A 26,498-nucleotide genomic window follows, 5' to 3' on the forward strand; every position below is an offset into this window, starting at 1 on the left:
CCAATATCTCGCTAGTTTTCTGACTGTTTTGGTTAACATGATACATGATTTTAGGTTTTTCTTCGTCTAGTTCCGCTTGAATATAGTTCAATATTAAATAGTCTCCTGATGAATAATTGATGAATCCAATGAATATTCATTTCTCTTGACTAGTGGCACATGTGACTGCCGGCAGCAGCAGGAAGTCGGTGGCTGACACTGCGCGCTACTGAAGAGGAATGAATACTCACTGCTCTCTGTGCGCACAGTCTCGGTGAGTACTCCGGCAGCTGTGCTCTGCTTGTGAGCAACGCATGACGTCCCTGCCATGTGCTGCTTACAAACATAAAGCAGTTGCTGGCACCGGAGCAGGATGCTGTGAAGGAGCACCGGGTAGGTAACTGTAATTTTTTTTTATGCTATTTGATGGGGCCATGCATACCAGAATAGGGATGGGGCCCTGCATACCAGGATGAGATGGGGGCAATAGGGATGGGGATTTTTTCTCAGTGAACTCATTCCTCATGTTTGGCCTCATTAAAATAAAACCACTCATACTCTGCTGGCGTGCCGGCTCCACTTCAGCGGTGTCGAGACTCACTGTCCCGGGGCTTATGTGAGGTTCTCACATCACACGAGCCCTGCACCCAATCAGCGGCAGCTTCACTGTTCCTTCCTTTGGACTGAACATCAACAGGAAGCCAGGGCTGCGGCTACTCTCTGATGGCCTCATGATGCTTGATTTGTCCGAAGGTGGGGACAGTGACGTCAGCGCTGATTGGGCACAGGGCTCACATGACGTAAAAACCTCAAAAGAGACCGAAGAACGCAAGTACCGACACCACTGAAACGGTGCCAGCATGGGAGGTTTGTATAAGTGTTTTTATTTTAACAGGACCAAACATGAGGAATGAGACGGGGTTGTCCAACTAGTTGTCAACCTTTTTATCAAAAATCCCACACAGGGAAAAGTCATTATTATACAGAGAGTGCGAGAAATGAATTACAGGAAAATCGTATTTTGTTGACCTTCAAAAATAACTCAGACGAGGAGAACCTGTATATATTATTCACAAATTGTACAAAAACATTATGCACGCGGCGTGCGTTCAAGGATGGAATATTATATGGGAGTTTTATAGAATAAATTCAAGGTGAGAATATTATATGGGAGTTTTATAGAATAAATTCAAGGTGAGAATATTATATGGGAGTTTTATAGAATAAATTCAAGGTGAGAATATTATATGGGAGTTTTATAGAATAAATTCAAGGTGAGAATAATATATGGGAGTTTTATAGAATAAATTCAAGGTGAGAATATTATATGGGAGTTTTATAGGATAAATTCAAGGTGAGAATATTATATGGGAGTTTTATAGGATAAATTCAAGGTGAGAATATTATATGGGAGTTTTATAGAATAAATTCAAGGTGAGGATATTATATGGGAGTTTTATAGGATAAATTCAAGGTGAGAATATTATATGGGAGTTTTATAGGATAAATTCAAGGTGAGAATATTATATGGGAGTTTTATAGGATAAATTCAAGGTGAGAATATTATATGGGAGTTTTATAGGATAAATTCAAGGTGAGGATATTATATGGGAGTTTTATAGGATAAATTCAAGGTGAGAATATTATATGGGAGTTTTATAGGATAAATTCAAGGTGAGAATATTATATGGGAGTTTTATAGGATAAACCAATTACCAACAGAAAATAAACATTTATCAGTAAAAATATCTCATCTTTATTAGGTAAAGTATAAAACAATTGCGCCATTTTCCGATACTTGTTGCATCTCCATTTTTCATGATTTTCGGCTGGGTTTGGGCTTATTTTTTGTGTGCCGAGCTGACGCTTTTAATGAATACCATTTTGGTGCAGATATGATCTTTTGATCGGCTGTAATTGTATTTTAATGTAATGTTGAGGCGAGCAAAAAAACGTAATTCTGGCGTTTTGGCTTTTTCTCATTATACCATTTAGCGATCATTTAATTCTTTTTTTATATTGATAGATCGGCCAATTCTGAAAGCGGCGATACCAAATATGTTTTATTTTCTTTGTATTGTTTTATTTTGAATGGGTGAAAGAGGGGTGATTTGAACTTTTATATATTTTTTCTATATTTTTTAAACTTTTTTCTACTTTTGGCATTGTGAAGACATACAGCATTGTATCTTAATTAACCAGATGACTATTTTTTAGCAAAAGAAGAATAATAGAATGTTATCTGTATGTTGGCTTTCAAATTTAAGTGTTATTTTCTAGTTAGTCAAGAAAACAGACTTTTGTTTGTGTAAGCTGGTAATATTGACTTTTATTGTGTGCTTATACTTGATCACTAGTGATGTTTGCTGATATGCTAATTATACATTGTATTATGGAGCCAGTTTGTTGACTTCTAAAGCAGAGAGGGAAAAACTATGCAAATAGTTTAAATAATCAAGTAATGCTACTTGATCTCATCTCCATTCTTACCCTTCATGTAAATAATGAATGAGGGACACTTGTTAAGTCTAAAAATAGGTTACTTGCCTCTGTATAAAGAGACTGAGAGAGAGAGAAACAGGCAGAGATTCTGCCAAGACATCCATACATCTTAAAAGGACCAGAGACAGGACAGCAGCCATTTTACATCATGACTCCATTACGAGGGACACGGATCTATCATTCTATAGGAAACAACCTAGGGGTTTTCAGCCTCGGTTGGAAGAATACAGATCTGCTCCATTGAACCTTGGATACATTTGGAGAAGCCAGATTGTGATCCTCAAATCAACTGGCCTTGTATGGACTGTCATCTTCCTACGCTTGTCATTACCTACTCTTTGTGTGCGTGCCACAGGTGCGGTAGTGACCTTGGAAGATCTAGAGTCACAGCTGATATCACCCTGGCGGGTCAGTATAAGGGTGACACTCTGCAATGTGCCCCATCTTGGGTATTTTCCTGGGACTGTTCTATGTGTTATCTGCCTGTTTTGTGGCTCAGTAAAACATTGCCACACTGTTTTACCCTCACCCTATGTTGCCTGAATAGCGTTTTGCCCATGTTATAAGGAGAGCGGGAGTTTGGCAGGACGATCCCTGGTCCATGCATTTTTGGCTAGTCGGTGGCGCTCATAGCAATCCGGCAGTGACAACCATAGACTTCTGCTGGAGGCCAACGCATCGGTGACCCACAATCGTGACGGGGTCACTGATGGGCGGGATTTCCGATGCGCTTGCTGACATGTGCCAGAAAAGATGTGGGATCAGTGCTGGAGCCCTTATCAAAGGGAGGGAGTTCAACATCCACATACATTTACGTCTGATGTCAGAAAGGGGTTAAAGGGGTTTGTTTTTACAGAGACAGAAGTGGTAATCAATCATGTATACGTACAAATGATTACAGAAATACACAGCTTCTAATGTTAAATAGTATAGAGTTAATACAAGAAAATATAATTTTTGTAAATCATGTGTAGATATAAAAATGCAGTCAAATGTAGCTCCATCTAGTGGCTATGTGCAAAAGTGCCATCATAGAGTAAAATGTATCCTAAGAGAGTGTCACTATCAAGGTTGAAATGAGATTAATGGGAAGGTGCCGTGATTTTTGATAATTTATTATAAAAATGAAAATTATGTGAAAAGATGTTTTCACCTAAGCTTGACTGTTACGTTTATTTTTTTTTACTGTTTTAGTGCAGCCACTGGGCGCTGCCAGTTTACCATGCAGGTCTGTAATGGCTGCTGGACGTCACTTTCGGTCCTCAGATACGGAAGTCCATGGGCATAGGAGACAGCGATCGGACGCCGACCATATCTCTAACATTGCAGCCACATGAGCTGTGAACCAGGTACGCCTCTGTGGGCTGCTCAATTTACAGCTGTAGTTGTGGCCAGGCGCCATTTTATTAGAGACCAGCGCTATCCGCTGAGCTCCATTTACACTATCGCTAGCCCTATTATGTCGGATGCTGTACTGTTCACTTCCGGCATAACAGGTCTCGGATGGTTACACTGTGCATACAAGAGGAGCTGCAGGAGATCAGGACAGGATACCGGACATGCTCCTGGAGACCCGACGAGCTGCTGCCTGCTGTAGACCCGATGAGCTGCTGCCTGCTGTAGACCCGATGAGCTGCTGCCTGCTGGAGACCCGATGAGCTGCTGCCTACTGTAGACCCAATGAGCTGCTGCCTGCTGTAGACCCGATGAGCTGCTGCCTGCTGTAGACCCAATGAGCTGCTGCCTGCTGTAGACCCGATGAGCTGCTGCCTGCTGTAGACCCGATGAGCTGCTGCCTGCTGTAGACCTGACGAATTGCTGTCTGCTGTAGACCCGATGAGCTGCTGAAGATGAAGACCTGCTGTATACCAGGGGTGCTGCAGCGATGACAGGAGTGGGGTGGCGACATCATTCATTGGTAACTATCAGATCTGCAGAGGTGAAGGGCCAGGAATACTGCTTTTTGCACAGAGGCAAAAATATGAGAGGTTGTTGATGGTATGTGTCAGGCGGAAGTAGCATATGGAGGTTGCGCGTTGCATATACAGGGGTGAGCTGGCATATGGATGTGTGTGACACATACAGGGGAGAGCTGGCATATGAAGGTTGTGCATGGCATATACAGGGGTGAGCTGGCATATAGTTACATAGTAACATAGTTTTGAAGGCTGAAGGAATACCTTATGTCCATCTAGTTCAGCCTATTTTTAGTGCAGCTGTTCTGCATTGTTGATCCTGGGGAAGGCAAATAACCCACAGAGTAGAAGCCAATTTTCTTAGTAGGGAAAAAAATTCCTTCCCGACTCCTAAGCTGGGTCAACCATCTACCTATAATATTCTGTTATTCATAACCTTCTATACTGTTACTCACAAGAAAAGCATCCATTCCTTTCTTAAATTCATTCAGTGAGTTGGCCATCACCACTTCCTCAGGAAGAGAATTCCAGAGCCTCACTGCTCTTACCGTGAAGAACCCTCTTCTATGCTGGTGCAGAAATTGTCTTTCCTCCAAACGAAGAGAATGCCCCCTTGTTCTTGTCACAGTCCTTGGTACAAACAGTTCATTGGAGAGATCTCTGCATTGCCATCTGATATACTTGTACATATATATTAGGTCTCCCCTAAGTCTTCTCTTTTCTAGAGTAAATAGACCTAATTTTGATAACCTTTCTAGGTATTGTAGTGAACCAACTCCATTTATCATTCTAGTAGCCCGCCTTTGAACCCTTTCAAGTTCAGTAATGTCTTTCTTGAGCACCGGCGTCCAAAATTGCACACAATACTCCAAGTGTGGTCTGACGAGTGATTTGTACAGAGGGAGAATTATGTTTTCATCTCGTGTCCCCAGACCTCTTCTGATGCATCCCATGACCCTATTTGCTTTGGTGGCAGCTGCCTGACACTGGGCACTCCAATTTAGCTTCTTATTGACTAAGATGCCTAAGTCTTTTTCCATGTCTGATTTCCCCAGCAGTTTCCCATTTAGTAAGTAATTGTAGCATCTTTTTCTCCTTCCCATGTGCATAACCTTACACTTATCTGTGTTAAACCTCATTTGCCATTTTTCAGCCCAATTCTCCAATTTACTCAAATCTGTCTGTAGTTGCAAACTGTCCTCCTTTGTGTTATCTACCTTACATAGTTTTGTATCATCTGCAAATACTGATATTTTACTGTGTAAGCCATCCACTAGATCATTAATAAATATATTACATAGTAGGGGGCCCAATACAGACCCCTGTGGTACCCCACTAGTAACCCTGGCCCAATCTGAGGATGCACCATTAATAACCACTCTTTGTTTTCTATCACTAAGCCAGCTACCTACCCATCTACACACATTTTCCCCTAGCCCAAGCTTTCTCATCTTACTTACCAATCTTTTATGTGGGACAGTGTCACATGCTTTAGAGAAGTCGAGATAAATGACATCCAATGATTCTCCTTGGTCCATTTGAGAGTTTACATCCTCATAGAAGCTGATCAGGTTAGTTTGACAGGAGCGATCCTTCATAAATCCATGTTGATATGGAGTTAAACATTTATTAACATTGAGATATTCCATAATGGTATCCCTTAGAAACCCTTCAAAAATTTTACCCACAACAGATGTTAAGCTTACCGGCCTATAGTTTCCAGGTTCCCTTTTACACCCCTTTTTTAATATTGGTACCACATTCGCTTGCCGCCAATAAAAAGGAACAGACCCTGCTTCTATAGAGCCTTTAAATATAAGGAATAGAGGCCTGTCTATCACATTACTTAACTCCCTTAATCCCCGAGGGTGAATGCCATCAGGGCCTGGTGATTTGTCAATTTTAATCTTACTAAGGCGGTTCTGCACTTCTTCCTGGGTTAGGCAGGTAATACTTAATGGGGAGTTTACATTATCACTCTGCATTTCCCCTGGCAAATCCTTTTCCTGTGTGAACACTGTTGAGAAAAATGTATTTAAAACATTTGCTTTTCCCACATCGCGCTCTATGATTTCACCCTCATTATTCTTTAAAGGGCCAACACCATCAATTTGAATCTTTTTACTGTTTATATAATTAAAGAATAGTTTGGGGTTTGTTTTACTTTCCTTAGCAATGAGTCTCTCAGTTTCCACTTTTGCTAAATGTATTTGTTTTTTACACATTTTATTTTTTTCTCTATAACTTTTTAATGCTTCTTCATTGCCTTCTTGTTTTAGCTTCCTAAATGTCTTGTTCTTGTTATTTATTGCTCTTTTTACATCCTTATTTAGCCACATTGGTGTTCTCCTGTTCCTAGCCCTTTTATTTCTGTACAGTATGGCTAGCTCGCAGTGGGGGTGTAAAACTGATTTAAATATTTCCCATTTATTTTCTGTGCTCCTATTTTTGGGATATCATTGGGATTTGCTGCTTTGTCTATTTGTTTCAATAATACATTTTCAGTGGTTTCTGTTATATTTGGTGGCTTATAACAAACCCCTATGAGGATTTTATTACTTTTCCCTCCTTGTATCTCCACCCATAGAGACTCCACCTCTTCATTTCCCTCTTGTATATCTTCTTAGTGTGGGCTTTAAAGTGGACTTTATATATGGACAGACTCCACCCCCTTTCCTTTTTTTATGATCCCTCCTAAACAAATCATATCCTTGCAAGTTAGCCGCCCAGTCATAGCTGTCGTCTAACCATGTCTCAGTTATTCCTACTATGTCGTATTTTTCCTCATACATTACCAACTCCAGATCTTCAATCTCATTGGTCAGGCTCTGTGCGTTGGTCAGCATGCAGGAAAGAAGTTTTGCTTCCTTTTTCTTAGCTTCCTTCTGAGTACCCTGTCTTGGGTCCTCTTTACCACATCTAGTATCCTTGATTAGTTTGTCCTTCTGCATGTTCTTGTCTGCTGTTTTTCCTCCCATCCCCTCTTCTTCTAGTTTAAAGCCCTCCTGATGAGTGTTGCAAGTTTTCTCGCGAATGTGTGATTCCCAGGTTTTGCGAGAAGTCCATCGTAGAGGTAATTCACGCAGATAGTTGGTAGGTCATTTATTGCTGTGTCATTTGTGCCTACATGTATCAGTAGGAAAGGGTCGTCATCCTTGGATTTGAGGATAGTTGGTATCCTGTTGGCCACATCCTTGATTTTTGCTCCTGGGAGGCAGCATACTTCTCTTGCGGTTATGTCCGGCCTGCAGATAGTTGCCCCCGTGCCTCTTAGTAGTGAGTCGCCCATAACTACCACTCTTCTTTTCTTTCCGGACGCACTGCTTGTTGCTCGTGAGTGTTTTTGAGTGTCTTTTGTTTCCGCTTTTGTTGACAGAGTAACTTCTTTTGTTGATAGTGTGTCTTCTCTTGTAGATACGGTATCATCCTGAGCTGTGCTATTTTTGTTCTCCAGCATGAGGGCTTCATATTGGTTGCTAAGCTGTGTGGGTGACCACTTGATCCGTTTGCGTCTTTTCGTCACATGGCTCCACTTTTCAGCCTCTGTATGTGCTCTGAAGCTTTTCTCACTTTCCGCATCCTGAATGATTGCTTCTGCTTCATCCAAGAAGTCCTCATGTTCTTAAATTACCTTCAATGTTGCTATTCTTTCTTCCAGTCCCTGCACCTTTTCCTCTAAGAGGGCAACAAGTTTGCACTTCTGACAGGTAAAGTTGAGTTTTTGGGCCGGCAGATCCATAAACATGTAGCATGTGTTGCAGGTGACCATGTGGATTTTCTTCTCTTCCATATTGCTATTGCCGATGCAGTCTATGATGGGTGGTTTTGCGATGTCCTCAAACAGCGAGACTCGGCAAGTCCCAGCGATCGATCAGCTTAAGGCGACTCTTCTCCTCTTCCCAGAATGCACCGTAAATATGCAGATGAGCTTCCTGCTTCTCCAATCCATGGTTTTGCGATGTCCTCAAACAGCGAGACCCGGCAAGTCCCAGCGATCGATCAGCTTAAGGCGACTCTTTTCCTCTTCCCAAAATGCACCGGAAATATGTAGATGAGCTTCCTGCTTCTCCAATCCCTGGTTTTGCGATGTCCTCAAACAGCGAGACGCGGCAAGTCCCAACGATCGATCAGCTTAAGGCGACTCTTCTCCTCTTCCCAGAATACACCGGAAATATGCAGATGAGCTTCCTGCTTCTCCAATCCCTGCTTTTGCGATGTCCTCCAACAGCGAGACCCGGCAAGTCCCAGCGATCGATCAGCTTAAGGCGACTCTTCTTCTCTTCCCAGAATGCACCGGAAATATGCAGATGAGCTTCCTGCTTCTCCAATCCCCGGTTTTGCGATGTCCTCAAATAGCGAGACGCGGCAAGTCCCAGCGATCGATCAGCTTAAGGCGACTCTTCTCCTCTTCCCAGAATACACCGGAAATATGCAGATGAGCTTCCTGCTTCTCCAATCCAATCTGTCTTGAGCTCTATCTTTTCATTCTGACCTTCTGTACTCCTTTAGCACAAGTCTTATCTTGTACTCTGTGCTTTGCCATATACCCGGCTCTGTGCTTTGGCATATGCTCCGCTTTTCCCTTGTACCTGGCTCTGTGCCTCAGCATACATTCCACTACCTATCTGTACTCTGCTCTATGTCTCTGACTTGGCTCTGGGCTCTAGCATACGCTCTGCTTCCCTTTCTTGTACCCGGCTCTGTGCTTCAGCCTACGTTCCGCTCCTTGATTTGTACTTTGCCTTGCCTTGCTTCTTCGTGAGCCCTCTGCACGCACCTGGCCTTCCCTCTCCCTCCTGTTTGTGCCTCAGCCATGCCTGCCTTAGCTGTGCCCGCCTGCTTGTGCCTGTCGTGCATGTCGGTTAGTGACTTAGCTGTGTCCACTGTTGTGCCTCAGCCGTGCTCGCCAGTCTGAGCCTCAGCCTGACCAGCTAGCCAGTGCCCCAGCCGTGCTCTGTGCTTCCTTGCACTCACGCTGTCGCTGCACTGTGTGCCATCTTGGCACGCGCAGGCCCTAGGTTGCTCCTTGACATACCTCCCCGTGCATCTCTAAAGCACCCGCAGGTCCTGCCATGAAACCTGGCGTGCCTCCTAGCATGCACAGGCCCTAGCCTGAACCCTGGCATGCCTCCTAGCACATGCAGGCCCTTGCCCTAGTCTGAACCTGGCATAGCCCCTAACACGCACCTTGCCTTGCACCCTGCCTTGGACCCTGGTGTGCCCCCTAGCACGCACCCTGCCTTGAACTTTGCCTTGGACCCTGGTTTCTCCCAGCACTCATGCTGTCTGGACCCCTGCCTTGGACCTTGGCGTGTCTCCTAACATGCACCATGTCTTGAACTCTGGCGTCCCTCCTTGCCTGAACCCTGGCTTGCCTGGCGGATGTCCGGAGCCTGCCGATCGCTGCCAGAGGTCCGGAACCTGATGACTGCAGACTAATGTCCGGAGCCTGTCGATCGTTGCCAGATGTCCGGAGTCCAATGCCATCTAGCCCTTGCGGGAACCCTGGCGTGCCACCTAGCACGTATCATGCCTTGGACCTTGTCGTGCCAATGCACGCACCTTGCTATGTTTCACTTTGTCCTTGTAAGTATGTCTTGTTCCTGATTAAACCCTGAGACCATGCTTTATTGAAGAAACCCTGTGACCACGCTTTGATATGTCTTGTACCCTGCACGTTCCCTGTTGCCAGACACTAACACGTATCTTTCTTGAGCCGGCCGTCTGGTTCCAGCAGTCGCGGTGGCTCACCCCCTTGGTCTTGCCCTGACACTCCCTGTATAGGTGGTGGTCCCTCACAAGGTCAGCTCGCCCTAGGTGGGTGGGTGCCACGACCCAGAGGGTCCACTCTAGAAATCAGTTCAGCTGAAGCTGACTCCGTCACAGTATACGTCACCTCACCTTATATACTGAACTTTGGGGTACATGTTTTTTCTATTAGTCACCTACTGACTAACCTTAAGGGGGTGAATTATGGGTATAGTTTTACATTTTGAATTAATAAAGTTTAGTTTTATCCTTTTATCAGCAAACATGAGGAATGACAAGAGACAACCCATTTAAGAAAATTCTATTTTGGTTAAAACTATTCCAACATTATGAACATAAAAAAGGCTTCTCCCCTATGTGACGTCTCTGATGTTTATTAACAGTTGATTTCCAAGTAAAATATTTCCCACATTAAGAAAATGAAAATTGCTTCTCCTCTGTGTGACTGCTCTGATGTCTAACAAGAATAGCTTTCCGGTTAAAACATTTCCCACATTCTGAACAGCAAAAAAGGCTTCTCCCCTGTGTGTGTTCTTTGATGGCGTTCAAGATCTACAGTTGTGGCCAAAAGTATTGACACCCCTGCAATTCTGTCAGATAATACTCAGTTTCTTCCTGAAAATGATTGCAAACACAAATTCTTTGGTATTATTATCTTCATTTAATTTGTCTTAAATGAAAAAACACAAAAAGAATTGTCCTAAAGCCAAATTGGATATAATTCCACACCATACATAAAAGAGGGTGGACAAAAGTATTGACACTGTTCGAAAAATCATGTGATGCTTCTCTAATTTGTGTAATTAACAGCACCTGTAACTTACCTGTGGCACCTAACAGGTTTTGGCAATAACTAAATCACACTCACAGCCAGTTGACATGGATTAAAGTTGACTCAACCTCTCTCCTGTGTCCTTGTGTGTACCACATTGAGCATGGAGAAAAGAAAGATGACCAAAGAGGAAGCATGAGCAATCTCTAGGCTACAAGTCCATCTCCAAAGACCTGAATGTTCCTGTGTCTACCGTGCGCAGTGTCATCAAGAAGTGTAAAGCCCATGGCACTGTGGCTAACCTCCCTAGATGTGGACGGAAAAGAAAAATTGACAAGAGATTTCAACGCAAGATTGTGCGGATGTTAAAGAACCTTGACTAACATCCAAACAAGTTCAAGCTGCCCTGGAGTCTGAGGGTACAACAGTGTCAACCCGTACTATCCGTCGGCATCTGAATGAAAAGGGACTGTATGGTAGGAGACCCAGGAAGACCCCACTTCTTACCCCGAGACATAAAAAAGCCAGGCTGGAGTTTGCCAAAACTTACCTGAAAAAGCCTAAAACGATTTAGAAGAATGTTCTCTGGTCAGATGAGACAAAAGTAGAGCTTTTTGGGCAAAGGCATCAACATAGAGTTTACAGGAGAAAAAAAGAGGCATTCAAAGAAAAGAACACGGTCCCTACAGTCAAACATGGCGGAGGTTCCCTGATGTTTTGGGGTTGCTTTGCTGCCTCTGGCACTGGACTGCTTGACAGTGTGCATGGCATTATGAAGTCAGAAGACTACCAACAAATTTTGCAGCATAATGTAGGGTCCAGTGTGAGAAAGCTGGGTCTCCCTCAGAGGTCATGGGTCTTCCAGCAGGACAATGACCCAAAACACACTTCAAAAAGCACTAGAAAATGGTTTGAGAGAAAGCACTGGAGACTTCTAAGGTGGCCAGCAATGAGTCCAGACCTGAATCCCATAGAACACCTGTGGAGAGATCTAAAAATGGCAGTTTGGAGAAGGCACCCTTCAAATATCAGGGACCTGGAGCAGTTTGCCAAAGAAGAATGGTCTAAAATTCCAGCAGAGCATTGTAAGAAACTCATTGATGGTTACCGGAAGCGGTTGGTCGCAGTTATTTTGGCTAAAGGTTGTGCAACCAAGTATTAGGCTGAGGGTGCCAATACTTTTGTCTGGCCCATTTTTGGAGTTTTGTGTGAAATGATCAATGTTTCGCTTTTTGCTTCATTCTCTTTTGTGTTTTTTCATTTAAGACAAATTAAATGAAGATAATACCAAAGAATTTGTGTTTGCAATCATTTTCAGGAAGAAACTGAGTGTTATCTGACAGAATTGCAGGGGGGGTCAATACTTTTGGCCACAACTGTATTTTCCATTTAAAACATTTCCCACATTCTGAACATGAATATGGCTTCTCTGCTGTGTGAATTCTCTCATGGCAACAAGACTTAAAATCTGAGTAAAACATTTCCCACATTCTGAACATCAAAAAGGCTTTTCTCCTGTGTGAGTTCTTTGGTGCTTAACAAGATCCCCTTTCTGGTTAAAACATTTCCCACATTCTGAACAGGAAAAAGGCTTCTCCCCTGTGTGAGTTCTTTGGTGCTTAACAAGATCCCCTTTCTGGTTAAAACATTTCCCACATTCTGAACAGGAAAAAGGCTTCTCCCCTGTGTGAGTTCTTTGGTGCTTAACAAGATCCCCTTTCTGGTTAAAACATTTCCCACATTCTGAACAGGAAAAAGGCTTCTCCCCTGTGTGAATTCTCTGGTGGTTAACAAAATGTGATTTCTGGTTAAAACATTTCCTACAATCTGAACAGGAAAAAGGATTCTCCCCAGTGTGAGTTCTATGGTGATCAACCAAACTTGATTTCCGGTTAAAACATTTCCCACATTCTGAACATGAAAAAGGCTTCTCTCCTGTGTGAGTTCTCTGGTGTGTAACAAAATGAGATTTCTTGTGAAAACATTTCCCACATTCTGAACATGAAAATGAATTTTTTGCTTTAGGTGCAGTTTGTTTTTTAATGCCTTTTTTGTGACTTTGATTTTCCTTAGTAGTCGGTAATGAATCAGAAGATGGGACCTGTTTCATAGGATCAGATGACCGATCTTTGCTGTGAATGGATGATGGTATATCTGGAGTAACAGCAATCACTTCAGTCGTATTTTGTAGGATCTCAAGATCATCAGATTTAAAAATTGAAGCTGTCAGCTGTCCCTCTGATATCCTGGTACAGTCATCTACCAAGACAAAAAACAATTTTCTTTCATAAAATATCATTGAGTTTTATATTTTTGAACATTTCTACTTAAAGAAGTTGTCCACTACTTTAACTTTTTTTTCATAAATCTTGCTATTATGTGCCACTAAAAACATCCACTGTGTTTATTTTAGCAATATTACCTTTTATCATCCTCTCGCAGCACATTTTCAGTGCTGGCTCCAGCTCTCATGGGGTTAATTGACAACTTTCTTTCTCCCGACTTACTGTGCTCTAATACTACAAGTTCCATGATGCATTGCACTGGCCTGTAAGGCCTCTTTCACACTTCCATTTTTGACAATCAGTCAAGATCCGCCGATTTGGAAAAAAAACGGATTCGCCATTTTTCTTTGCGGATCCGTTTTTTTCCCCATTGACTTTCATTATTGGCGGATCTTGACAGATTGCCGTCCGTTGCATCTGTTTTTATGAGGATCCGCCACAATGTTGGTGTCCGTCAACATCCTCAAAGATTTCCAAACGGAGCTTGCAACGTTTTTTTGGGCGGCGGATCCTCCAGACACTGATTTAACCCAAAATTCTGTCTGGGTGCCGGACAAAAAAAAAAATTCTCTCTCTCTCTGACCAGCGGTTCCTTTAAATTTCCTCATTTTGCGGATCTGTCAAAAAACGGATCCTGTGGCATCCGTTCACATCAGTTAAGAACGGATCCGCTTGTCCGCCTTTTTGGCGGATTTTAACTGACACAAAAAACTGTAGTGTGAGAGAGGCCTAAGCCAGCACCTTGCACACCCACTCCAAAACACACCCAAACCTCTCCCTCCTCTCTCTTCAATCTGAAGCATCTTATTGTAAGGGTCTGTGCACACGTTGTGGATTCTACTGTGGATCTGCAGCGGATTTGGCCCTGCGGATCCGCAGCAGATTCTCCTGCGTTGTACAGTACCATTATAGTCAATGTAAAACAAAAACCTCTGTGCCCATGGTGCAGAAAATCAGCAGCATAAACGCTGAGGGTTCATTTCTGTAGAATGTCGGATTCCGCAGCGTTTTTCACCTGTTCCATTATAAGAATCCGCAGGTGTCAAAACGCAGGTGGAAGCCGCACAAAATCCGCTATAAATCTGCAGATAAAACGCCGGTCATTGTACCTGCGGATATAGCAAAATCCACACAGAAAAATCCACAGCACAATCCGCCACGTGTTCACATAAAACACATTGCAAGCATCATGAGCGCACACACAGGAGCGCGCACAGACACAGGCGTTCTTAATAATAAGTCCCCATGTACACACCGTTATAGTGCTGAGAGCTATAAGGCTGTGTGCACACCGGGCGGATTCCAGGGCGGATTATTCTACTCAGTAACCGCAGCTCTTGGCAGAAAATGCAGGTGCGTTATTGATGCGTTTGTCATGCGGTTTTTCATGTGCTTTTTTACATGTGGATTGTATGTGTTTTTGTAACCTAAATAAAGATGTCATTTAACAAAAAAAGAAAGATTTGTGTTGTCATTTCTGTCCAACCTCCTCATTTACACTTGTCCAACCCACACTACATTACACACGTAGATAGATAGATAGATAGATATGGGATAGATGGATAGATAGCTAGATAGAAAGATAGATATGGGATAGATATATGGATTTATATATAGATTTTTCCATAGATACTTTATTTCCATAGATATTTCCATAGATTTTTCCATAGATATCCATAGATATTTCCATATCCATGTTTATTAATGAACTATGTTTCATTTTAGAAAGTAAAAAAAAAAATGGCGTGGGCTCCAGCGCAATTTTCTGCACCAGAGGAGGAAAGCCGACTGCCGGGGGCCAATATTTTTTGCCTGGGAATGGGACAATACCCATGGCCTTTTCCCAGGCTATGAATATCAGCCCGCAGCTGTCTTCATAGCCTTTACTGGCTATTAAAATAGGGGACCCCCCAAGAAAATGACGTGGGGGTCCCCCTAAATTTTATACTGCGGGCTGATATTCATAGCCTAGGAAGGGGCCATGGATATTGGACCCCCCCAGCTACAAATACCAGCCTGCAGCCGCCCCAGAAATGGCGCATATATAAGATGCGCCAATTCTGGCACTTAGCCCCTCTTCCCACTCCCGTGTAGCGGTGGGATATGGGGTAATAAGGGGTATATAAGGGGTTAATGTCACCTTGCTATTGGAAAATGACATTAAGCCCGGTTAATAATGGAGTGGCGTCAGCCTATCCATTATTAATCTTATAGTAATAAAGGGTTAAAAAAAACCACACACATAAGAATAAAGTATTTTAATGAAATAAAACACAACATGGATATCATATTTTTATTGCACGCCCAGATCCAAGCGACACCCTCGGTCTCCTCTAATAAAAAGTAAAAAAATAAACAAACCGTATACTCCCTGTCCGGCACAGTCCAATTAATAACGAGTGTCTCACGACGATCTCCCCTATAGAACAGTGACATCAGGTGATGTGGCCGCTCTATAGTGCCTCCCAGTGGTGAACTGACAGGAGACAATGGCTCCTGCAGTGCATCACTGAGGTTACATGAGTTCAGGCTCTCACTTTCCAGCAATGCGGCATGAGAATTAGGGTTAGGGCTTGGGTTAGGGTTACGGGACCACTTTCCCGGCGGCGGAGGGATACACAGCGGAGGATTACCTCCGTCTATCATTTCATTGCTGGGGCCCCTGGAGAGCGGTCGCATCAGCTGATGTGGCTGCTCTACACGGGAGATCGTCGTGGGACCCTCGTTATTATCTGGACTACAGCGGAAAGGTGAGTATAGGTTGCTTTATTATTTTATTTTTATTACAGAAGATCGATGGCTTCGGGGAACTAGGTGATTGGTAAGTATATACTCTATGTTATGTGTTGTATGTTATATGTATATTCTATATGTTGTATGCTCAGTATGTGTTTTTTTTTTTTTCACTTTCAACACATTAGCCGGATGATGGGACTACTTCTGTCCCATCATTGGCTAATGTGTCACTCACTGACAGTGTAGCAAGCATCACCTGATGGGACTTGTAGTCCCACTGGATGATGCTTGCCTGCATACACACGCACGCGCACACACCCCCCCGCACAGCCCCGACACCGCCAGCACAGCACGCAGACTCCCCCGCACATCCCTGGCAACACCCACACAGCCCGCCCACCCTCCCGCAAAGCCGGCAGACCACCGCACGGCCCGTCCACCCCCTGCACAGCCAGCAGACAGCCTGCAGACCCCAGCACAGCCCGCCCACCACCCCCCGCACAGCAGCCCACAGACCCCCGCACGACCCTTCCACCCCCCGCAGAGCCGGCACCAGCAGACAGCCTGCATACCCCCACACAACCCGCCCACCCCCCGCACAGCTGGCAGACAGGCCGCAGACCCCGCTCAGCTCCTTCACCTCCCGTACAGCCAGCAGACAGCCTGCAGACCCCTGCACGGCGGCCCCCCGCACAGCAGCCCGCAGACCCCTGCATGGCCTGTCCACCCCTCGCACAGCTGGCAGACAGCCTGTCCAACCCCTACACAGCCCCGTCACTCTTGATGGGTGAGGAGACAGACGCTGCAGAGTGACGGGGCTGTGATGTGTGATGCAGCACCGCCCACACACTACTGTGACTCTTGATGAGTGACAGCAGTGTGTTGATACTGGGTCACGCCTGCTGATGTCACATCAATTTCCATAGTCAGGAAATTGACGTGACAGCGGATGTTAGCGGCGGCTGTAGCCTGGCGGTCACATGACTCGGACTCAGCCGCCCGCATAGCGCCGCTCACAGGCAGAATTGGCAACGCAAGGTAATTACAAAAATCATTATGGGCCCCGGGGGATACAATAGGGGGGGTTACTAAAAAGTAGTGGACAACCTCTTTAAATTGTCCATAAAAATGGCAAGCTATGCAAAAAACTTTAACCGTGTTGCATTTTGGTGCGCTCGGCGCACCGTCAACAGAACGCATGCGCCAGCAAATACATACCTGCGCACGGCCTGCGTACCCAATGCTAAAGATAGGATACGCAGGTCGCATGCAGCGTCATGCGCCCATAGGCGGAGCTGACCGGAGGAGGGGCGGCCATGCGCATCCCTCCACAGCTCCAGGAAACGCTAGTGTGAAAGTAGCCTTACAAGTGCTGCTGCCAAGAGCTGTGTCAGTCAGCGATTTTGCTATAAAGTAAAAAACAGATAAGGCAGGTTAGGGTTAGTGCTATAGTTAGGGTTAGTGTTGGGACTAAAGTTAGGGTTACTGTTAGGGTTTATTCTAAAGTTAGGGATAGGGTAAAGAATTAGACTTTTCTCAATTGCCTGCCCAATAATTTGGTCACGTCATGTCGTAGTTTTCTATTTACGAAAAAAAAAAATAAAATAAAATTGCCAGTCAGTAGTATACTGCAGAGGAGGCTTATGCACTTGTATGTTCTGACAGTGAAGAAAGTGCAGTGTCAGATGGCGATGTGGATTTCAAGGGCTTTAGTGGCAGCGACAGTGATAGCTCAGAAATGAGCAGTGATTCTGGTCCATCCTCACACACAAGGACCAGTACAATAAGAAGGACAAATAGCGCTTCTGGAGAAATGTCTCCAACTCAGGGAACAATGCCCAGTACTAACGCTGTCCCTAGTGCTCGTGAATTGGCGCACACCAATGTCCAAGGGGCTTTGCCTCTTGATGTAGCATTTCCCAGATGGGAGGCTTCGGATTCGGTTACTCCATTCAGCCCTAATTTTATTGTCATTCCTGGTATAAATGTGGAGGTGGAAAATTTTGGACCAATTATTTTTTAATTTGTTTATGACAGATAGCTTGCTAGAGCATATTGTCCTACAAATTTATATGTGTCCCAATTCATAGATCAAATTTAAGGACACCAACTAGAAATGAAATTTTTTTTAGGACTTACATTCGCTATGTGTCTTGTTAAAAAAGCCCTGTTCAATCCACCCCTATGTTTTTGCCGTTCTTCCTAGCACCTGTTATGAAATGCTCATGAGATTTTGGCATTTTAATGACAATAGTCAATGCCTGCCCAGAAATGTCCCAGAACATGACAGAATATACAAAATCAGACCCATCATCGAAGACTTGACAGAAAAGTTCTTAAAGCTCTACACCCCAACAGAAAACATTTCCATTGATGAGTCCCTTGTAAAATTCTAAGGAAGACTGCACCTCAAGCAATTTATTCCTTCTAAGAGGGCAAGGTTCGGAATAAAGCTCTATAAAATGTGCGAGAGTTCAACCGGATACACATCAGCTTTTCACATTTATGAGGGGAAAGACAGCCAACTAAACCCACCAGGATGCCCTACTTATCTGGGGACATCTGGAAAAATCGTTTTGAGCATTTTTTACAAAAAGGCTACAATCTGTATGTTGACAACTACTACACCAGCATACCCCTATTTAAAAGTCTGGTTGAACATAACATAGGGGCTTGTGGGACCATTCTCAAAAACCATCAGGGGTTTCCACAATCATTGGTCAAAGAACATTTCCGAATGGGGCAGTCAGGGGCTTTATGCAATGGAGAGCTGCTTGTCCTTAAGTATAAGGATGAAAAAGATATATTTATCCTGAGCTCGATCCCCACAGATGCCACAAGGGCCACTGCAGACCAACAGGGATCCACCACTCCAAAACCTGTGTCTGTCATTGACTACAACAAATATATGGGGGGGTTGACCTTGCAGATCAGGTTCTACAGCCATACCAGGTATCAAGAAAATCATATACCTGGTATAAAAAGTTAGTCATGTATTTGTTTCAGGTGGCCACATATAATTCTTTTGTGTTACACAAAAAAGCCGGAAATGCAGATATTTTCCTTGATTATCAGGAAAAGGTCATGTAAATCTTGTTTTTGAAAATGTTGTCCCCGCCAATCCTTTAGAATGTGAAGATGTCAGAAGACTCACTGAGCGACATTTTATTGCACTCATCCCAGTAACTGAAACAAGAAAGAACCCCCAGAGAAGATGTCGTGTATGTTCCTAGAGAGGAATGAGGCATGATACCTGCTATTATTACCCACAATGCCCATCACTGCCAGCCTTATGCCTCTATGACGGCTTTACAATCTTCCACACAGAACCACGTTTATGAACTGTTTTGACATTCAAGCATTTGGTTTATTTAGTGACAGACACATTTGAGTAGAGCTGACTTAACAATTTCCGGGGGTAGGTGGGGAGAGGTCTCCAGAGACACAAGCTGGGCACAATATATTGGGCACTACAATGACATTTTTGCAATTTTTGCTCTAAAACTTCCACTACGTGTTTCTGGAAATAATCCATGTAGTGAAAATGGTCACTATATCCATAGATGAATTCCCAGAGGGGTGTCATTTGCAAAATGGGGTCACTTCAGGGGGAATTCTGTTGTTTTGGCACTTAGCGGCTCTCCAAAGTGTCATAAAAGCAGAATCTCTCCTGAAGTGACCCCATTTTGGAAATGACACCCCTCTGGGAATTGGAAATGACACCCCTTGCAAATTCATCTATGTACACCCATAGGTTTACCTATGATGACCATTTACCTATCTACCTATTTTCCAATGTAAAATCTGGGGTTAAAACAATATTTTAGTGGTTAAAATGTAATTATTTTTTTCTTCACTGCCCAGTGGTATAATTTTCTATGGAACAGCTGTGGTGTCAGTATGCTCACTGCACCACTAGAAGAATTCATTCAGGGAAGTATTTGGTAAAATGCAGTCACTTTTGGGGGCTTATGCTGTTCTGGCACCTCAGGGGCTCTGACAATGTGACATGTCACCCACAAACACTTCCAGCAAAATCTGCTCTCCAATATGGCGCTCCTTCCCTTCCGAGCTCTGCCATGCACCCAAACAGTGGTTTACCCCCACATATGGGGGTGTCAGCATACTCAGGACAAACTAAAATATATATCGAGGGAAAAAGATTTAGGAAAAATTTTATTTTTTTTTATTTCCATGGCTCTACGCAATAAACTTCTGTAAAGCACCTGTGGGTTCAAGGTGCTCAATACACATCTGGATAAGTTGCCTAAAGGGTCTAGTTTCAAAATGGGGTCACTTGTTGGGGGTTTCCACTGTTTAGGCACATCAGGGGCTCTCCAAACACGACATGGCAACCGCTAATTATTCCAGCATATTTTACATTCAAAAAGTCAAATGACGCCGCCATCGCCGGTGACATTGTGCTGGATATAATTGTTTTCTAAGCCTCACAATAGCCACAATATTATAGGCATTATCACCAATAAAATCAATGCTATTATATGCATTATGTAATAATGGGGGCAGGTCAGTGAGGGATCAGCGACCTGTCATAAGCCAATACAGATGAATATGTAATCAGAGCACCGCATAAAGCCCCGCCCACAGCCCCGCCCCAAAGCACGAGAATCTCATTACTGAAAACTACAAATACAGATTACACAACAGTAAACCAAAGTTGAATTCATTTATGTTGGACCATTGGAGCTACTATGAATCCTGACCAGAAGATCAGAGAAAATAATAATAATAATACATTTTATTTCTATAGCGCCGACATATTCTGCAGCACATTACAGCATAACAATAATCACATAGATTATAACAAATGCTAAGAGGAATGAGGGCCCTGCTCGCAAGCTTACAATCTATGAGGAAAGAGGTAGACACGAAAGGTGGGTGGTAACAGTTGCCCTGATTGTATGGACCAGCCATAATGTTAAGTGTGTAACAGTACAGACACAGAGGGCTAATGAATGCATAAAGCATGTGGGAACATGATGCGGGAAACCTGGTTATGGTAAAACTTTTGGCTGTGCCACACAGGGATAGATTAGATTAATGTGTTGAGGTGATAGGCCAGTCTGAATAAATGCGTTTTTAGAGCACGCTTAAAATTGTGGGGACTGGGGACTAATCGTATTGACCTAGGAAGTGCATTCCAAAGAATTGGCGCAGCATGTGTAAAGTCTTGGAGACGGGAGTGGGAGGTTCTGATTATTGAGGATGCTAACCTCAGGTCATCAGCAGAACGGAGGGCGCGGGTAGGGTGGTATACTGAAACAAGGGAGGAGATGTAGGGTGGTGCTGAGCCATGGAGGGCTTTGAGGGTGAGGGTAATAAGTTTGTACTGGATTCTGGAGTGGATGGGTAGCCAGTGTAATGACTGTCACAAGGTAGAGGCATCGGTGTAACGATTGGGGAGGAATATGATCCTGGCTGCAGCATTCAAGACAGATTGGAGAGGGTAGAGTTTGGTAAGAGGGAGACCGATTAGAAGAGAGTTACAATAGTCGAGACGAGAATGAATAAGAGAAACAGTAAGAGTTTTTGCAAAAGAAAAGGTCGAATTCTAGAAATGTTTTTGAGGTGCAGATGACAAGAGCGAGCCAGTGATCGAATGTGGAGGGCAAAGGAAAGCTCGGAATCAAGTATGACCCCAAGACAGCGGGCATGTTGCTGGGGAGTAATAGCGGAGCCACACACAGAAATGGCAATGTCGGGTATAGGTACATTAGTAGAGGGAGGAAATACAAGGAGTTCAGTCTTTGACAGGTTCAGTTTCAGATATAGTGAGGACATGATGTTAGACGCAGCGTTTAGACAATCGCCGGTGTTTTCTAGAAAGACTGGCGTGATGTCAGGAGAAGAAGCGTATAATTGTGTGTCATCAGCATAGTGATGGTACTGGAAACCAAATCTACTGATTGTTTGACCAATAGGGGCAGTGTACAAGGAGAAGAGGAGAGGGCCTAGAACCGATCCTTGAGGAACCCCAACAGTAAGGGGAAGGTGAGAGGAGGAGGAACCGGCAAAAGATACAGTAAAGGAGCGGTCAGAGAGATAGGAGGAGAACCAGGAGAGAACGGTGTCCTTGAGGCCAATGGAATGGAGCATAGTGAGGAGGAGCTGATGATCCACAGTGTCGAATGCTGCAGAGAGATCCAAGAGAATTAGCATGGAGTAATGACCATTTGGTTTAGCTGTTAGTAGATCATTAGAGACTTTATTGAGGGCAGTTTCAATAGAGTGTAAGGAGCGTGAACCGGATTGGAGAGGGTCGAGAAGAGAGTTATCAGAGAGATAGCGGATAAGACGGGAGTGGACCATGCGTTCCAGGAGTTTAGAGATGAAGGGAAGATTAGAGACAGGTCTATAGTTAGCGGCACAGTTTTGGTCGAGGGATGGTTTTTTAAGTAGTGGATGTATGATGGCATGCTTAAATGAGGAGGGAAAGATACCAGAAGAGAGAGAGAGAGGTTAAATATTTTAGTTAGGTGAGGGGTGACAGCAGGGGAAAGGGACTGGAGGAGATGTGACGGAAATGGGTCACTGATGCAAAAGGTTGGGCGAGAAGATTCAAGGAGCCTGCTTACTTCTTCTTCTGTTACTGGTTCAAAATCAGAGAGTGAGCTAGATGCAGTGGGGGAGGGAGGACAGTGCATGGTATGAGGTGATTGGGAGATAATTTCCTGTCGAATCTGGTCAATTTTTTCTTTGAAGTAATTGGCCAGATCGTCAGCTCAGAGCTCCGTGGTTGGGGCCTGTACTCTTGGGTTGAGTATAGAATGATAAGTGTCAAAGAGACGTTTCGGGTTATTGACAGTGAGGTGATGAGGGTGTTGAAATAGGTTTGTTTGGAGAGGTGAAGGGCAGTGTTGTATGTTCTAAGCATAAACTTATAATGGATGAAATCTTCGTGTAGATTGGATTTTCTCCACAGACGTTCGGCGCACCTGGAGCCGCTGCAGGAAACGTGTTTGCACCGTGTGCCAGGGTTGTCGCGATCTGTGTTGTGGTGTTCTATTTATAGGGGGTGCAAATTCATCCAGGGCAGTTTGAAGTGTTTCATTGTAATGCTTCAATGCAGAATCAGGACAGGAGAGGGAGGAGATAGGGGCCAATGAAGAATGCAAGTTCTTCATAAGTTTCTGGGTGTTAATGGCCTGTATGTCTCTATAAGTATGGACAGTGGGGGTGACCTGAGCGGCCTGGCAGTTCTTGATAGAGAATGAAAGAAGATTGTGGTCAGAGAGCGGGAGAGGGGAGTTTGCAAAATCATCCACTGCACAAAGAGAATAATATTGCTCCCCATTTCAGGACAGATTGTGCAGTAATCTAAATTCCTTAGGATCAAAAACAATGTAATAGGTTGTAATTTCTATAGAAAAGGGCTTTCACTGCCCAAAGTCATTTGAACAGTTTAGGGTGGAGGAGAATGTTGTGGTCTAGAGGCAAAATGGTGATCATGGTAATACGGCCGGACTACACCACCGATAAAGCAGCTACAGCCGGTGACTGAGAGGAATCTGTGACTTCTCTGCATTCAGTGGTTACTACTCACCTGGGTAGTCATATGTGGGAATCTCCTCATTACACAGCTCATCACCCCTCACATATGTCTCTGTAGTGTTAATATGGGTCAGATCTTCACCCTGAAACAAATATTGTAAAAGTCACAGACAGATGGAGAAGTCCCATCTATGATCAGCTCTAATCCTGCCATCTCCACCATTCTCATTACACAAGTATAAAACATATAATACTGGGGGATAAAACAAGACTGAGCACAAGACCTTCACAGCCGTCTACACATCATAGGGGAGATCTCCTGACACCTTCTCTCCATCTACCTGATGATCCTGAGGAGCACTGGGATCTTCTTGGTTACAGTCCTGTGGAAGAAGAGGACGGGGACATCTCTCTGGTGTTGTCCTCTCACTGGACAGATCTGGAGGAAACACATACAGGGACTGAATTCATTCTCTACATACAGATAATTATAGGCCGTGTGTAATTAGTCCTGTCTATTACCTGGTGATGTGAGGGGCTGGGGAACCTCCATTATGATGTCCTTATACAGATCTCTGTGTCCTTCTAAATACTCCCACTCCTCCATGGAGAAATAGACAGCGACATCCTGACACCTTATAGGAACCTGACACATACAATGATACCGTCATCCCCCCGATCCCTTCATAGTGTTACTGTATAATGTCCCAGCATTCCCAGCAGTGTCAACTCTCCAGTCAGCAGCTCAATCATCTTGTAGATGAGTTCTAGGATCTTCTGGTCATTGATGTCCTCATGGATCAGGGGGTGAGGTGGAGGCCCCGTGATTGGGCTCAGGGGTTTTCACCATCCCTCAGACACAGGGTCCTGACAGCAATCACTAGAGGTCTTCTTCACCACTGTGTAATCCTGGTTATGGAGAGACACATTAATAAATCTCACTACAGACATTTCCAGAGTCCTCACCTCTCCAGTTCTGTCCTCCTGTTATTCCCATAGATAAGAATGATGTAATGTGACGTCATCAGAATCTCTCACCTCTCCAGTGAGACGGAAGAGGATCTCTAGGGTGAGGTGCAATATCCTCTCCGCCATCTTGTCTCTGTCCATATCCATCCTTGATGGGTAAATCAGGAAAATTCTCTTCTGTAGAAGATCTTCACTGAGAGGATCCGATATTGTAGAGACCTGAATGAGAAGAAGATGATCCGATGTAACATCATAAGAATCCTGTGTAATAATACAATTACTGGAGATAATAAGGGAAACATATGAGGAGATTTATTATCTTACAGGGTTTAGTTTTCTTCCCTGACATCTACTAATAAAACCTATATATTTAGGCCCCAGACAACAAGCAGTTTCCTCCTCGGAGTCGGCAGCTGAACACGTTCCTCATAGACTCATCTTCCATATCGCTAATTCTCGTCTCATTACCGACACTGGAATCGGCATCAGCAATAAGAGATATTCATTACACGCGACATGAGAAATAACTCCTTCATGATGAGGACGACATCTTCATCTTCTACTGCGGCTCTAGAGACAGATGTGGCCAGAGTCGGTCACTGACTCTATCCCCACCGGCCGTCTATATGAATGTTTCCCGGCTTCCCCGCACTGTAATCTTCAATAATAATAATAATCTTTATTTATATAGCGCCAACATATTCTGCAGCGCTTTACAGTTTAACAGTTTCAAAACACAAATCATAAGTAACAACAACAATACAATAATTAAAGCAAAATAAGACGAAATAAGATGACCCTGCTCGTGAGAGCTTACAATCTACAATGAGGTGGGGGAGATACAAAGTACAGGTGTGAATTTACAATTGTATATTTACAATGATGTCCAGCCATCTTGACGGAGTGAAGGATGGATGGAGATAGTGAATGGGCTACACACACACACTTACACATAGAATGACTTTGATTAGCGAATGTGATAAGCCACTCTGAACAAATGTGTTTTGAAGGAGCGCCTAAAACTGTGGTTAGTCCTAATTTCTTGGGGTAGAGCATTCCAGAGTATAGGAGCAGCACGGGAGAAGTCTTGGAGTCGGGAGTGGGAGGTACGGATTAGTGCAGAGGTTAGTCGAAAGTCGTTTGCAGAGCGCAGCGATTGGCTAGGCCGATAGAAAGAAATGAGGGAGGAGATGTAGGGGGGTGCCGCACCATGGAGAGCTTTGTGGGTGAGAACAAGTACTTTGAATCGGATCCTATAATGAATGGGCAGCCAGTGTAATGACTGACGAAGAGCAGACACGTCCGAGTACCGATTAGCCAGATGGATGACACTGGCTGCTGCATTATGGACTGGAGAGGGGATAGTCGAGTGACGGGGAGGACAATTAATAGAGCATTGCAGTAATCCAGGCGGGAGTGGATCAATGCTACAGTGAGGGTTTTTGTTGTTTCCATGGTGAGAAAAGGGCGAATTCTAGAGATGTTCTTTAGGTGTAAGCGGCAAGAGCGGCCAAGAGATTGTACATGGGATGTGAAGTAGAGATTGGTGTCAAACATAACACCCAGACAGCGCGCCTTCTGCAGGGTTGTTATTGTGGTTCTACCCAAGGAGAGGGAAATGTCAGATTTAAGGGAGGTTAGTAGACGGCGGGAGCAGAAGAAGTTCAGTTTTAGAGAGGTTGAGTTTCAGATAGAGAGTGGACATGACGTTGGAGACTGCGGACAGATAGTCACTGGCGTTCTGTAGTACAGAGGGGGTAAGGTCGGGGGAATACGTACATAGTTGTGTGTCATCAGCATAAAGATGGTACTGAAAGCCAAATCTGCTGATGGTCTGTCCAATTGGGGCCGTGTAGAGAGAGAAAAGAAGGGGGCCAAGGACTGAGCCCTGAGGTACCCCGACAGCAAGAGGAAGAGGAGATGACGTGGAGCCAGAGAACAAAACACTGAAGGAGTGGTCAGAGAGATAAGAAGAGAACCAGGAGAGTGCGGTGTCCTTAATGCCTAGTGACTGGAGCCTAGAGAGTAGGAGATGGTGGTCAACAGTGTCGAAAGCTG

The 26,498-nt window shown here is 44.1% G+C and overlaps 1 protein-coding gene across 1 annotated transcript; it reads right to left on the reverse strand.

The window, feature by feature from the left end:
• Positions 1-12,315: 12,315 nt before the first annotated feature.
• Positions 12,316-25,334, reverse strand: LOC141099696 (uncharacterized). The gene is made up of 4 exons (XM_073587657.1): positions 25,319-25,334; positions 23,813-23,910; positions 23,524-23,614; positions 12,316-13,197 (listed from the first exon to the last, which is right to left on the reverse strand). Exons 1-4 carry the CDS (start codon positions 25,332-25,334, stop codon positions 12,437-12,439), a joined length of 966 nt encoding a protein of 321 aa, XP_073443758.1. The 3' UTR covers positions 12,316-12,436.
• Positions 25,335-26,498: the final 1,164 nt, after the last annotated feature.

The sequence above is a fragment of the Dendrobates tinctorius genome, unplaced genomic scaffold (assembly GCF_039654945.1).
Source record: "Dendrobates tinctorius isolate UK_male_01 unplaced genomic scaffold, ASM3965494v1 ptg000101l, whole genome shotgun sequence".
Lineage (NCBI taxonomy): Eukaryota > Metazoa > Chordata > Amphibia > Anura > Dendrobatidae > Dendrobates > Dendrobates tinctorius.

Excerpts from the sequence above, each read along its gene's own strand:
- LOC141099696 (XM_073587657.1), bottom strand. Across the intron at positions 23,615-23,812 it reads GTGCTCCTCAGGATCATCAG|GGTGAAGATCTGACCCATAT; the intron begins GTAGATGGAGAG and ends TATTTGTTTCAG. Across the intron at positions 13,198-23,523 it reads TCCCACATATGACTACCCAG|ATGACTGTACCAGGATATCA; the intron begins GTGAGTAGTAAC and ends TTGTCTTGGTAG.